General features: G+C 56.1%; 1 protein-coding gene across 1 annotated transcript; it reads right to left on the minus strand.

The window, feature by feature from the left end:
- Positions 1–148: 148 nt before the first annotated feature.
- Erf (ETS2 repressor factor) lies at positions 149–7,314 on the minus strand. The gene is made up of 4 exons (XM_042668113.1): positions 7,192–7,314; positions 2,303–2,537; positions 1,615–1,730; positions 149–1,510 (listed from the first exon to the last, which is right to left on the minus strand). The coding sequence occupies exons 1-4, from the start codon at positions 7,211–7,213 to the stop codon at positions 219–221; spliced, it is 1,665 nt and encodes a 554-aa protein (XP_042524047.1). The 5' UTR covers positions 7,214–7,314; the 3' UTR covers positions 149–218.
- Between the last annotated feature and the right edge of the window lie 7,018 nt (positions 7,315–14,332).

The raw sequence follows: 14,332 nt of genomic DNA on the forward strand, positions 1-14,332 counted from the left end.
GACACCCAGAGGAAACCCCCAAGTCTTGGGCACCCCCCCACCCCCCCACCATTTAAAAAAAAATGTATACTTTTATACAAAATGTGGGGAGGGGAGGAGGTGGCATGGGGGAGACGAGAAAGCTGCCCTCACCTCCAGGGCTTTGGGGGGGGGGGGTGGTTAAGGCAGCAAAAGAAGCATGGGAAATGGGGGACACCTGGGCCCCCTGCCCACAGCCCTCAGGAATCTCGATGTTCCAGAGAGAGCTGAGCTGTGGCATGCTGGAGATCAGAACTCACCCTCCTTGGGGTGAGAGGTCCCCCGGCTTCCCCAGGTCCCTCGCCCCGCACCTTTTTGTCTTCACCCTCATCCTCAAGGGCCCCAGCAGGACCCCCGCCCCCCTCCAGACGACAGTCTTCACTCCAGCGCCGCTTAAAGCGCAGCTTGAGGGGCATGCATTGGGCCGCCCCAGGTGCCTCGCCAGGCTCCGGCTTGGGGGGCGCAGGTGGGGCACGGGGTGTCTTAAACACTTCCCCATCTTCCTCATCCTCGTCGCTGATGTCAGTCACCTCCACCTCCTCCGACTCGCCTTCTGAGATGGGCTCCACCTTGATCTGGGGTGGCGGCGGTGGGGGGGCCAGCGCGCCCGCACCCTCGGCCAAGCCCCCGGTGGCACTGCCTCCCAGGCCCCCTCCGCTGCTCTTGTCGGGGCCTCCCGGCGCCTTCTCCCCTGATGCCCGCTGGCGGCGTCCTAGTGGAGGCGGCTGCAGCTTAAACTTGAATGGGGAGGAAGAAGAGGAAGAGGAGGACGAGGACGAGGAAGGGACCGGTGGGGTCTCGGGTGCCAGGGGTGGCAGCGGACACTTGTCAGGGCGTTGGGGCTGGGGTACCACCAGCCCAGGGTAGTGCAGGAAGGCGCGGGGACTGAGGTGGTAGTTGTAGACGCTTTGGGTATGGGCCTGTAGGTACCGTTTCATGTCCTCGGGGCTAAAGGAAAAGTGGGAGCCTCCGGCTGAGCCACTGGGGCCCCCGCCACCACTGGGGTACATAGGGCTGAGCGTGGGTGAGGGTGTGTAGGCCAGGTGCGTGGGTGTCATGGGGAGGGCTGGCGAGAGCTGAGGGGGTAGTAGGGAGCCAGGCCCAGCAAGAGGTGACACAGGGAAGGGACTGAGGGGCTCAGGGCCCCCCCGAGGCCGAGGATAGACACGGAAGACACCAGGGTCATGAGATAGGCGGGCCAGTGGGGGCCCTCGGAAGGCACCCAGCTCTGGGGGGCCGGGGGGTCGAGCCCGGGGGTCCTCTCCCAGTGGCTCTTCCAGCTCTGATGTGCCATCGCTACAGTCACTGACTGAGCCACGGCCCAGGCGACGGGCCACCACAGCCGAAAAGAGGGAAGATGAGGATGAAGAGCAGGCCGGCGGCGAGCGGGGGTCTTCAGTGGGGGACAGCACCTCAGAGGGCGTGGAGGGAGGGAAGCGGAAGTGGCTGCCGCCGGATGGCACGGGAGGGGCACTCTGCGGCACCGCACCCCCTGAGGGAAGAAGAGAGGGAGAGACTCAATGTCAAGGCCCCTTGACCTAGCCTTGACAGACCCCCTTTTCCCCATCCTCGAAGGCCAGATATCCCCATACTCACCAGCCAGCCCCACATCAATGAAAGGGTAATTAACCAGCACCAGTTTGTTGAAATTGAACTTGTAGGTGAACCGTTTCCCCTTGGTTTTGTGCAGAATGCGCTTGTTGTAATAATAGCTGTGGATACAGAAGAGCCATTGGGATGTCAGTCCCCTTCTTCCCCCCAATCCCGCCACACGCACACTTGTAACTCCCCAGTACCCAGGCCCACCCTGAGAGGTGTTTAGATCCGGCTCACAAGGGCCAAGTGACTACCAAGGACCACACAACCAGAAATTTGAGCTACTCTGGAGGCTGAGATCTGAGAATCACTGTTGGAAGCTAGCCCGGGCAGGAAAATCCCTGAGGATTTGTGGCTCAAATGGTAAATCACCAGCCTTTAGTGAAAATGCTAAGGGAAGAGTAAGAGTAGCTAGGTCCTGAGTTCAAGTCCTGGAACTGGCAGGGAAAAAAAAAAAAAGAAGTAGAAAGAAAGAAAAGGTCAAGTACCCTGAGGCTGGAGACTAAAGACTCCAGGCCTTATCAGTGATTGAATTCTCTCCCTCAGGACAATGGGCTCAGAGAAAAGACGGGAATTGCTCAAGGTCACACTGCCAGGATCCCAGAAGAGCAGAGAAATCGAACAGCCTGTTCCAGTAGGTCAGGCACCCTCCCCAACCCCAGGACCAAGCCCAAGACCAGCTCCTCACCGCAGGGCCCGGCTCAGCTTGTCATAGTTCATCTGGGGCTTGCACTTGCGGACCCCCCAGAGGCGGGCGACCTCATCTGGGTCCTTGATGACAAATTCCCCGTAGTCCCCCTGCCAGGCGATGACGCCCTGGTATTCCTCCTTCCGTAGCAGCTCAAGGATAAAGTGCCACAGCTGGATCTGCCGGGAGCCGGGGGATGACTCCGGCTTGTAGGCCCAATCCGGGAAGGCAAACCCTGAGGATGAGAAACCGGGAAGCATGGCCTAGGGGGTCAGGAGGCCAGGATGGGGAAAACTCTAGGTCATACATCCCAAGGTCCACCTCCTACCCAGCCTTCATGCTTCTTCCCTTAGCCAAGTAAAGCGGGAACTAGAAGGAGACAGTATGTGTCTGTCAGGTCGAGGGGGGCTAGACGGGAGCTGGGGGGGAGGGGAAGCTGGAGCCTGCTCCAGCGACACCGGGAGAAACAGGAAACCAACGGCGGCGGGTCCCGGGGCCAGTGCCAGGGGGCCAGGCACCAAGCCAGGATGGCGGGCAGGGCTGCCAGTGGGGGAGGGGCAGGAAAGGGCACACGTGGCCTGCAGGCTGGGGGCACAGCCCCTTCACCCATTCAGAACCAATAGTAACCCCCCCCTCCCAGGACCTCTGGTCCCCTTTTCTTAGGAACATACATTACCCCCCCACACACACACCCAAGACCTATGGAAGTCTCTCTACACGCCCCACACCCCAGCATCAGAGAGAATTTTTTTTTTTTCTTAAAAGGACCAGGAGGGGTGGGGTGGCTGGTTGAGGATGAGGTCAGCGCTTGCACACACAGAGGCTTCTGTCTTCCCTGGAGAGTGAAACCCAGACTGTCTGAGAGGCCACCCCCCCCAACTCCCCCAGTCCTGGACCCTCTTGAGTGGCGCTGCCCTCCCCAGGCCCAGCCTCAGACCAGACCTGGGCTGGAAAGGCCACAGCTCAAGGCAGGACACTGGAGCTAGAGCCCTCTTCTGACTTCTGCCTTCTCATGCTCAAGCTACTCCCCAGCCCACCTGCCTGCCCGCCCCCAGCATTAACCTTGGGTAGAGGTTGGTGGTGGGCTGGCTGGTCCCTGGAGGGGGGTGGGCAGTGGGGGGGTAGGGGGGGCTGTGGTTGTTGTCATTTCCCAAACCCCCGGGTAATCAGGGGCCATCAATAATTCAGCACTAGGCAGCCGGTAATGGAGGGGTGGGAGGAGGGAAAGGGGAAGAAGAGATGGAGGGGGGGGGAGGCAAAGCAGGGGCTGTGGTGCCACTAGAGAGAAAAAGCCAAGGTGGATGGCTAAAAATGTGAAGGGAGGGGAGGGGGTCCCAAGCCCTGCCAGGCCAGGCAGCAAGGGGCAGTCTCCCTCCCTTAGCTCCAGCTCAAGCAGGTACCAGGCAGGCCTCCAGGGCAAGGCCTCCCCAAAGGCTCTACCCCACTCTGGAATCCAACAGAGGATGACCGGTCCCCCTCTGGGAACCACTTCCGCCAAACACAAAACTGTGATCCCTACCAGCCCCCAGCACAAGCCCTGACCCTGGCTGGAGAGGCTGAGATGGCCAGTACCTCATTCCCCCACACAGTCCCTTGCCCTGGCCCCAAACCCCAGCCTTCCAGGAATCTGACCCCCAGCTCTTCAAGCCTGGAGTCCCGCTCAGTAGCCTTGCTCTCTTCCCAACAGTGACAGCCCCTCCCCAGGACCCTGCCCTAGCCTCATCCCTTGACTGGGAACCCAGAGATTCACCCCATGATCCTCAACCTGAGAATCAACATCACCACGTCACCCTTGGGGCCCACCCAGAGGCATTTGGGAACACAGGTGCCCATGTATTCAGGAATCCCCTCCAAAAATATTCTGACTCCCCTCAGAGCACCAAGCCCCAAGCTACTTCTACCTCAGCCCCAATCTGGCTCCCAGACCCAACAGGGGGGATGGGGAAACTGAAGCCCCTGAAACATCAATCTAGGGGTGGAGGGGTGTACTGACTGACTTCCACCCTCCCCCCCAAAAAAAATTAAAGCCACCCTTCCCAGCCCACCAGCCCCAGCCTCCGTGTCCCGGTAACCAGGCAACGTGTGTGCAGCGACAGTCCTGGGAGCGGGGGAGCAGGAGGCTAAAAATAAACTTTGCAGAAGAGAGGGAGTGAGAGAGACTACATGCAACACAAAGGGAACTCGAAAAGGAGGTGGGGGGGCTCTGGAAGGGCCTCAAGCCGCATTCTGGGAGCTGTCCCGGGCCCTGTGTTAGCCCCCTTCCCAGAGCAATCCTCACCTCCTTCTGCCCCTTCACCCCCCACAGGACCTAGACCCTGGCTCCCAAGCAAGGACCCTTCCCCATCTCCAGGCCCACCCCCAACACAGGCTTTCCTCATCGGACACAACATACACAAGGGCCTGTTCCCGGCTTTAAGGGGGAGAGTAAGAGGGGGTGACGTCAGGGTGTCTCAATGGGGCTCTGTTCCCCAGCCTTGGAGCCAGGAGCCAGGCACGGGCAAGGGGAGCATGTGTGTGTGTTGTCTGTGGATCCACGTGCTTTAAATCAGGAAAATACCAGCCCTGCACACCAAGAAAGCTTGGGGGGTGTGCACGACCTCTCTGATGCACTGGGGAAGAAGGGGGTGCAGTGAAGTAGGGAGAGGGAGAAAACAACTGCAGAGAGAGCCAGAGAGAGAGAGGGTTCTGAAATGCAGACAAGGCACAGAAGTGGCAGCAGACAGACAGGAAGAACTGGGATGGCACACCTGGATGCCACAGAGGTGGGGAAGGGCTTCTCGCAGACTCTGCAGGCCTGGGTAGGGGCCGAGCTCCTGGGCACCTTCCAACTTCATGTGACAGCTCAAACTTTTTATTATTATTATTTTATTTAAGAGTTATGTGGATCAGAAAGGAAGGGTGGTGGTACATAGAGGAAGAACATGCTGGCCTGGGGGGGGGGTCCCCACCTCCCTCAGTCCAGGCAGCCCTCCGCCGCTGCCAGAGCCGGGAAGAAAACAGGAAGTGGGAAACAGCCAGTGTAGAGGAAAAGAAGGGCCGGGATGGGGAGGATTACATGGAGGGAGGCAGTCAGAGCGACCTGAAGGCCATTGTGGGGGGGGGGGGGGGGGGTGATGGGCAACTCACACCTCCCTCAACTAAAGACCCAACCTAACCCAGGACTCAGACCTCCAGACAGCATTGCGGGGGGGGGGGGGGGGGGGGCGGTGTGGCGCGTCCCACCAAGCCAAGGCCCAAGGCAGAGAAGGATGAGCAGGGTTGTCTGGGCATCTGGGCCCTCGGCCCCAATCGAGGGAAGGTTGGGAGGGGAGGGGGGCTGGCTGGGAAGGGGGGGGCGGCTGTGCCCCCATGGAAGCCAGGGAGTATGTGGGACGCACGTGACTGACCCTACCGCAACTCCGCACCCCTGCGCCTCCCCCGCCCCAATCAATCCCCAGGCGCGGGAGCCCTTTAAGAAGAGCCGCCCCCACCCGCCGAGCAGGGGGGCGGGTGGGGAGGGCTGGGGTGGGGTGGGTGGGCCGGTCGGGGCACACACACCACACACACGCACTCGCGCGCGCACACGCACACACACACACACACACATACACCGCCCGCTCACAGGAGCCCCGGCCGCCGCCACGGCCGCCGCCGGGGGAAGGAAACAAGTTTGAACAGCGGCGCCCGGCCCCCTTCCCCCTCCCCCGTCCCCGCCCCGGGCCGGATTCCGACGGGGTGGACGGGCAGGGGGCGGCGGGGACCCCTCCCCCCGCCGCGCGCTCGGGCGCAAAGTCCAGCCGGGGGCGGCGGGGGAGGGGAGGGAGGGAGGGAGGGAGGGGGGAAAGTCCGAGCGGGAGGGGGGTTAATCCCGCCGCCCCCCGCCCGCCCGGGAGGGGGGGCGGAGGGGGAGGGGAGCACTGGCCCCTTAAGGAGGAGCAAGTTGGCGGGGAACGAACGCCGGGGCGGAGGAAGGAAGGCGGCGGGCTGAAAAGAGAAGGGCTGGATCAGAGAAGGGGGGGACGGGACGGGGGAGGGGGGAGGGGAGAGACTTCAGCGTCCCCCCCACACACACGCACACACCTCCCGGTACACCCCCTCCCCTCCCGATCGCCCTCCACCCCCTGCACCCCTGGGCCTCGTCCGGCGGCGCGCGAGCCGGGAGACCCCGGGCTCCCCCGGAGCCACCTTAAAGCCGCGCCGTTCTAAGGTCGGAAACAAAAAGTTCCTTTTTCGAACGTTCGGGCTGCGCTTTGGAACTTTGCGACTCGGCGCGGGCGGGGGAGCGAGGAGACGGCGGAGCCGGGCGGGGGAGGGGCGGCGCGGCCCGGACCCCGAGTCCCGGGGCCCCCGCGCGCCCCCCCCCCGCACTCACACACGCGCCTTCTCCCCGCATCCCTTCCCCGGCACCGAGCGGGGCACACGCCGCCGTGAAGGTCACGGGCCGGGACCCCGCGCGGCGCCGAACCCCGGGGACGGCAAAGGGGGGAGGGGGGTCCTCCGTGCACAAGCCCCCCGCCGCCGCCACCCCCGCCTCGCACGCGTCCCGGCCCCCCGAGTGCAACGTGACGGAGCGGCAGGGAGGGGACCCGCCACCCATCTCCATGATCCCGGGAGTAGGGGAAGAGCCCAGTTTGCGGGGATCCGGGCAGGAAAGAAGAGCACGATCCGCAGCACCCCGTAACCACTGCGAGAGGAGCCACGAAACGAGGGGTCCCAGGCAGTAACCCCCGCTCGCGCCGCGAGAAGCAACAGGTCTCGAGTGATTCGGGGGGGCCCCCAGAACTAGGGGACCACTCCAGCTCCCCTAGATTCTTCCAGCCCCCCCCTAAAGTTTTTTCCACCGGGTTTCCCAGGGCAACAAGTCTTCCCCCCACACACACCACCACCACACGTGCTGCCCCCGCCCCCACCTGTGTCCGCCGGGGTCTTCATGCTGGTGTGTTGGGAGGTGGGGTGGGGGGGCCCGGGGCAAGGCGCCCCGACTCCGGGCCGCAGCTCCCCGGCGCCCGCGCTTGCCCCGTCCCGTCCCGCGCCCGTCGGGCCGCCCTCGCCGCCTCACCCGGCCTCGCCTCTCAGAGCCTCTCCCCTCCCCGCCGCCGCCTCCCGGGTTAATATCGCACTCCGGGGCCGGGACGCCCACGCCCCCCGGCCGGCGACGTCACCGCCGCGTCGCCATGGAGACACTGCGCCCGCCCCCTCCCAGCGCCGCCACACACACGCACGCGCGCGCGCGCGCACACACACACACACACACAGACGCGCGCGCGCGCGCGCACACGCGCTCTGGCGCACCACCACTGTGGACCGGCCGGCTCGGGGCTTAAAGAGACCGCGCGGCGAGGGGGGGGGGGGGTGGAGGGGAGGGAGGAAGAAGAGGGCGGGGAAGGACCTAGGGGGGTGAAGAGGGGGGGGGGTCCTAGGGGTCGTGACCCTTCTCCCTGGCGCAGATAACTTTTAAGTTTGCCTGCCCCTCGCTATCTGCCACTCCTCTTCCTCTCCTCAAGCTGCGGATTCCAGTTTTCTTTTTCTTTTTTGGAGGTGGGGAGGGAGAGCTTTGAGGCAAGGATACTTTCGGAAGAAAGGGGTTCGGTATGTTTTTCCAGGGAGGAGTATATGGGTCTTTGGGGGAAGAGTAGATACTATCCTCCCTCTATAGAGGATGGGGGGGGGGGGTCTGGACTTGGGAAGATGATAAAAAAAAAATTAAAAAGTGAATAAATAAACGTCATTTCTCAGCCTGGGTTTACCCAGCCCCCTAAGCCCCTGAACCTGAAAGCTGCCCAGGGGCAGCTGTCCAGGGGTGGGGTGGGGTGGGTGAAAAGCATTTCCCTGCATCGGAAATGGGGAGGCGGCTGTGCCCTCAGCTCCGGTAAGGATGAGGGCTCTTTGGCCCTTCCTGATAGGACCTAGTGCAGCTGGAGGAGGAAGTGACCCGAGAGAAGGCATTCAGGAGCCCCCACAACCACCGTCCATCCCCAGGCTACAGCTGTCCTAGGAAGGAACAAGCCCAAGCCGGAGGTAACCCTTCCCCCATACACACACACACACACCTCCACTATTAGGGCAGAGGGTTCCGGAGAGCTTGGTGGTCAGGATGCAAGTGTAGGGGGTGACCAAAGTCAGAACAAATGTGCTCCCTAGAGGCACTAGGGTCTGCCAGGAGAGAGGAAGACAAGGCTTAAAGACCTAGGGCCCATACATTGGGAAAAATGTGAAGTTTTTTTTTTTTTTTAATCCCTAAAGTAGCATCTGGGAGAGATGGATGGAGCCTGAAGCTCCAAGGAAACAGGAAATCAGATAGATTCAATGGAGAACTACAGTGGGCAGCCAGGGTATAGGGCACGTAGAAGCAAGATTCCCAGCAAGGACTCCTGAGTTGCCAAAAGAGAACAAGGTGGGAGGAGGGGAGATGGAAGCCCAGAAAGAAGATGGACTTTCCAAAGAGATGGACAAGCCTGAGGGACAGAGCCTGCTGGCATCAGGTTCTCTAGGCTTGGGGCTCTGCCTCAGCAGTTGGGGTTCCTAGTGTCCCAGCTCCTTCACTGAAGGCCTCTGAAAAGTCTCAGGCCTTCTCCTTGGGGACCAAGGCCTCCAGGGAAGCTGTCACCCCCTTGGGGAATTATGTAACCTTGCCTACGGACAAAGCAGCTCCCCCACGGATATTGTAACCCTCTGGGAGCCTTGTGGTCCAGCCATAATCATCATCATTGTTACAATAACAGCTCCCGATTCCTGGTGCTCAGGATGTGCTAGGCACTGAGCCAGGCATTGTCCAAAGCATCTTCTCACTTAAATCTCTCTCACTGAATCCCAATGTGGGGAGTTACTATTTATTAGTCCCCCCCTCCCTCCTTGGGGATTAAGAAAATCAGATTCTTTTTTTTTGGGGGGGGGGGGTCTGGTCATGGGGCCTGTACTCTGGGCCTGGGCGCTGTCCCTCAGCTCTTCAGCTCAAGGCTAGCGCTCTACCACTTGAGCCATAGTGCCACTTCCGGCTTTTTTCTTTTTGCTTAGGTGGTGCTGAGGAATCGAACCCAGGGCCTCAGGCATGCAAGGCAAGCGCTCTACCACTGAGCCACCTTCCCAGCCCAAGAAAATCAGATTCTAATGATAGGGGAAATGAGGATTCAACTCCTATCTGGCAAATTCTCAATCCCCTTAGATTACAATTCATGACCTCCTTCACTACTCTCCTCCCACCTCAAAAAAAAAAAAAAAAATAGAGTTTCAAGGGTAATAGACCACTTGCCCATATAATTGTAACCCCTCTGTACAGTATTTTTACAATAAAAATTTTTTTAAAAAAGGATAATAGACCAATAGTGGCCTCCAATGACCCCCACGTAAATCCTCCTCCCCCATCAGCAAAGAGAGACCTGGGTTGTAATCCGAACTTGTCTTACACATCTCTGAAAAAGATCATATGATCCCCTTTATTTCTGTATATATGATCCCCTCAATTTCTGTAAAATGGGGCTTTTAATAAACTCTACTCAAGGTGGGCATTGATGGCTCATCCCTGCTATCCTAACTACTCAAGGCTGAGATCTGAGAATATGGTTCAAAGCCAGCCCAGGCAGGAAAAGTCCAGTAGGAAAAATAAATAAATAAAAGCCAGAAATGGAGCTGGGGTAGAACACTAGCTTTGAGCAAAAGAGCTCAGGGACAGCACCCAGGCCCCAAGTTTAAGCCCTGGTATTGGCACAAAAAATAAAACAAACCCTTCACAATAGGATTATGATGATAGACCAGAAATGTGAAGCAAAATGCATGACTAATACCAGGCTGGGAACCTGTCTCAAGTTGTAAAGCACTTTTTTTTTTTTTTTGGTCAGTTGTGGGGCTTGAACTCTGGGCCTAGGCACTGTCCCTCAGCTCTTCAGCTCAAGGCTAGTGCTCTACCTCTTGAGCTACAGCACCACTTCTGGTTTTCTGAGTGGTTAATTGGAGTTATGTCTCACAGCTTTTCCTGCCTGGGCTGGCTTTTGATCCTCAGATCTTAGCCTTCTGAGTAGCTAGGATTACAGGCGTGAGCCACTGGCACCCGGCTTTATAAAGCACTTTTCTAGCAAGCTCAAGACCCTAAATTCAGTCCATCCGTGTATGTATATGTGTATGTATGTATAATCATATGTAATATATGCATATGCTTTAATATATTATGTATTAGTATATTGTAATATAAAATGTATTTTAAAACATATTTCTTATAATCTATCCATATACTTCTATATCTACAGAGATAAATGCATAGATGTGTGAATATATGTATGCATGTATGGCTGAGGTGTGGTTCAGTGATAGATCATGTGCTTACCATGTACTAGTTTCTGATTTATATCCCTAGCACCAAAAAAAAATTTTTTTTTTGTGACAATACTAGGACTTGAACTCAGACTGGGCTCCATCCCTTAGCTTTTTCTTTTTTGGGGGGGGGGGTTCCGGTCATGGGGCCTGAACTCTGGGCCTGGGCACTGTCCCTCAGCTCTTCAGCTCAATGCTAGCACTCTACCACTTGAGCCTCAGCGCCACTTCCAGCTTTTTTTTTTTTTTTGCTTTTTGCTTATGTGGTGCTGAGGAATCGAACCCAGGGCCTCAGGAATGCAAGGCAAGTGCTCTACCACTGAGCCACCTTCCCAGCTCCTCCCTTAGCTTTTTCAAGGCTAGCACTCTAGCACAAAAGCCATAGCTCCACTTTGGGATTTTTGCTGGTTAACTGGAAATAAGAGTCTCTTGGACTTGTCTGTCCAAGCTGGCTTCAGACCTGGATTCTCAAATCTCTACTTCATGAGTAGCCATGATTACAGGCATGAACCACCAGCCCCTAGCCAAAAATTGTTTTCAAATTAATACTACTAATAATTATTATTAGCAGTGAAAAAAGTGAGCTCTATACCCCATGGACAACATGATCATTTCTTACTCTAGACACCAAGTATAAACAACAAACACGTATCTTGACGGTATAGAATTGTCAGTCAGTATCATGATCCCAACCTGATGCAGCTACATAGCTCAATGCCACCATTTTCTGTGAAACAGGACCAGAGATTGTAAGCAAGCCTTACAGGTGAGTCAAAACCATCTGCATGGGTCTGGGAAGGTGCCTCAGTGGTAGAGTGCTTCGCTTGCATGCACGAGGCCCTGGGTTCGATTCCTCAGCACCACATGAGCAGAAAAAGCTGGAAGTGGCATAAACTCAAGTGGTAGAGCGCTAGCCTTGAGCTGAGGAGCTAAGGGACAGCACCCAGGCCCAGAGTTCAAGCCCCACGACCGACAAAAAAAAAAAAAAAAAAAAAAATTTTCTGGTCAGTCCTGGGGCCTGAACTCTGGGCCTGGGCGCTGTCCCTCAGCTCTTCAGCTCAAGGAGAGCACTCTACCACTTGAGCTACAGTGCCACTTCCAGTTTTGTAGTGGTTTATTGAAGATAGGAGTCTCACGGTCTCTCCTGCCCGGGCTGGCTTTGAACTGCGATCCTCAGATCTCAGCCTCCTGAGTAGCTAGGATTTACAGGCGTGAGCCACCAGCGCCTGGCCAAAAAAAAATTTTTTTTGGCAGACCCTTGTGCCTTGTTGACAAGCCAGCCCATGGATCTTGAAACTTCTCAGGAGTCCTATGAGTTCACTACAGAAATACAAAAACCTACCTGGTATGGTAACTTCCACCTATGAACCCAGCTGCTTGGGGAAGCAGAGATTAAGAGGATCAAGGTTCCAAGCCAGCCATTTGCTAGACCTCCATCTCAACAAACAAGTCTGTCACGATGGTGGCATGCCTGTGATCCCATCCTAGACTTAAGGTCTGACACTGGCTCTGGACAAAAAAAGAAAAAAAAATTGTAAAGCCCTATCTGAAAAATAACTAAAGACCCAAAAGAGGGCTAGGAATGTAGCTCAAATAATAGACTGCCTGTCTGGCAAGTGTGAGGCCCAAGTTCAAACCTTAGTGCCAAAAGAAGAAAAAAAGAAATGCATACCCCCTTGGGTAGATCATTGTCTCTCATACACATTTTGGTGGTTCAGTCTCAGAAATGGTATGATAAAGAATGTCACTATTACTGAGATCCAGGACACACCCTCAATGACCAGTGTACACAAACCTGTCAGTCAGTGAAGAATCCCCACTCCCAAGGCCCCTGTAGTGTTTGTTTCAGTTTGCTGCTCTGACATAGATAACATTTATCCTGGGCCGGGAATGTGGCTTAGTGGTAGAGTGCTTGCCTAGCATGCATGATTCCTGGGTTCCATGCCTCAGTATCACATACACAGAAAAAGCCAGAAGTGGTGCTGTGGCTCAAGCGCTAGCCGTGAGCAAAAGAAGATCAGGAACAGTGCTTAGGTCCTGAGTTTAAGCCCCAGGACTGGCAAAACAAAACCAATTAAAAAAAAATTCATCTTCCTGTTATCCAGCAAAACATAAACAAAACTGTTCCCAACAGACACAGATTTGTCTCCTCACTCCTGAAAAAGAATCAAGGCTGGACACTGTTCCTGTAATCCTAGTTATTCAGGAGGCTGAGATCTGAAGATCACAGTTCAAATCCAGTCTGTAAGACTCTTACCTCCAATAAACTACTGAGAAAAAAAAAAAACTCAGAAGTGGTCCTGTGGCCCAAGTAGTAGCACTAGACTTAAAAAAGCTCAGAGACAAAGCCCAGGCCCAGAGTTCAAGCCCTAGGACCAGCAAAAAAAAAAAATTAAATTAAAAAAAATAAAGAGAGGGGGAGGAAGAAAGAGAGAAGGGGCTGGGAATGTGGCTTAGTTGTTGAGTGCTTGCCTAGCATGCATGAAGCCCTGGGTTCCATTCCTCAGTACCACTTAAACAGAAAAAGCTGGAAATAGTGCTGTGGAGTGCTAGCCTTGAGCAACAGAAACTCAGGGACAGTGTCCAGGCCCTGAGTTCAAGCCACAGGACTGGCAAAAAAACAACAACAAAGAAAGAAAAAGAAAGGAAGGAAGGAAGAGAGAAAAGGCAGGGTGCCAGTGGCTCAAGCCTGTAATCCTAGCTACTCAGGAGCCTGAGGTCTGAGGATTGAGGTTCAAAGCCAGCCCAGGAGGAAAGTCTTATCTCTAATAAGTTACCAGAAAACCAGAAGTGGCACTGTGGCTCAAGTGGTAGAGTGCTTTGAGCTGAAGAGCTGAAGGACAGTGTCCTGGCCCAGAGTTCAGGCCCTACAACCGACAAAAAGAAGAAGAGGAGGAGGAGGAGGAGGAGGAAGAAGAAGAAGAAGACGACGACGACTGCCAGCCTTTCCTGTCTCCTGCCTGGGTTCGATTCCTTAGTCTCACATACACAGAAAAAGCTGGAAGTGGGCACTGTGACACAAATGGTAGAGTGCAAGCCTTGAGCAAAAGACACCCAGGGACAATGCCCAGATCCTGAGTTCAAGCTCCAGAACTGACACACACACTCGTACACACACAAAAAGTCTTTGCTGGGCTGGGAAGGTGGCTCAATGGTAGAGCACTTGCCTTGCACGCCTGAGGCCCTGGGTTCAATTCCTCAGCACCACATAAGCAAAAAGAAAAAAGCCAGAAGTGGTGCTGTGGCTCAAGTGGTAGAGCGCTAGCCTTGAGCTGAAGAGCTGAGGGACAGCGCCCAGGCCCAGAGTTCAGGCCCCACAACCGGACCCAAAAAAAAAAGTCTTTGCTGCTAGCTTTGAACTGTGATCTTCAGATTTCAGCCCCCTGAGTAGTTAACAGTTGTGACCTTTTTTTTTTGGTCAGTCCTGGGGCTTGAACTCAGGACCTGGTATCTGTCCTTGAGCTTCTTTTTTTCTCAAGGCTAGCACTCTACCACTTGAGCCAGAGCAGCACTTCCAGCTTTTTTTTTTGGGGGGGGGGGGAGGGTCCAGTCGTGGGGTCTGAACTCTGGGCCTGGGCGCTGTCCCTCAGCTCTTCAGCTCAAGGCTAGCGCTCTACCACTTGAGCTACAGCGCCACTTCTGGCTTTCTTTTCTTTTTGCTTATGTGGTGCTGAGGAATCGAACCCAGGGCCTCTGGCATGCAAGGCAAGCACTCTACCACTGAGCTACCTTCCCAGCCCCTCCTTT

Source organism: Dipodomys spectabilis, unplaced genomic scaffold (assembly GCF_019054845.1).
Source record: "Dipodomys spectabilis isolate Male_0828 unplaced genomic scaffold, ASM1905484v1 ptg000422l, whole genome shotgun sequence".
Classification (NCBI taxonomy): Eukaryota; Metazoa; Chordata; class Mammalia; order Rodentia; family Heteromyidae; genus Dipodomys; species Dipodomys spectabilis.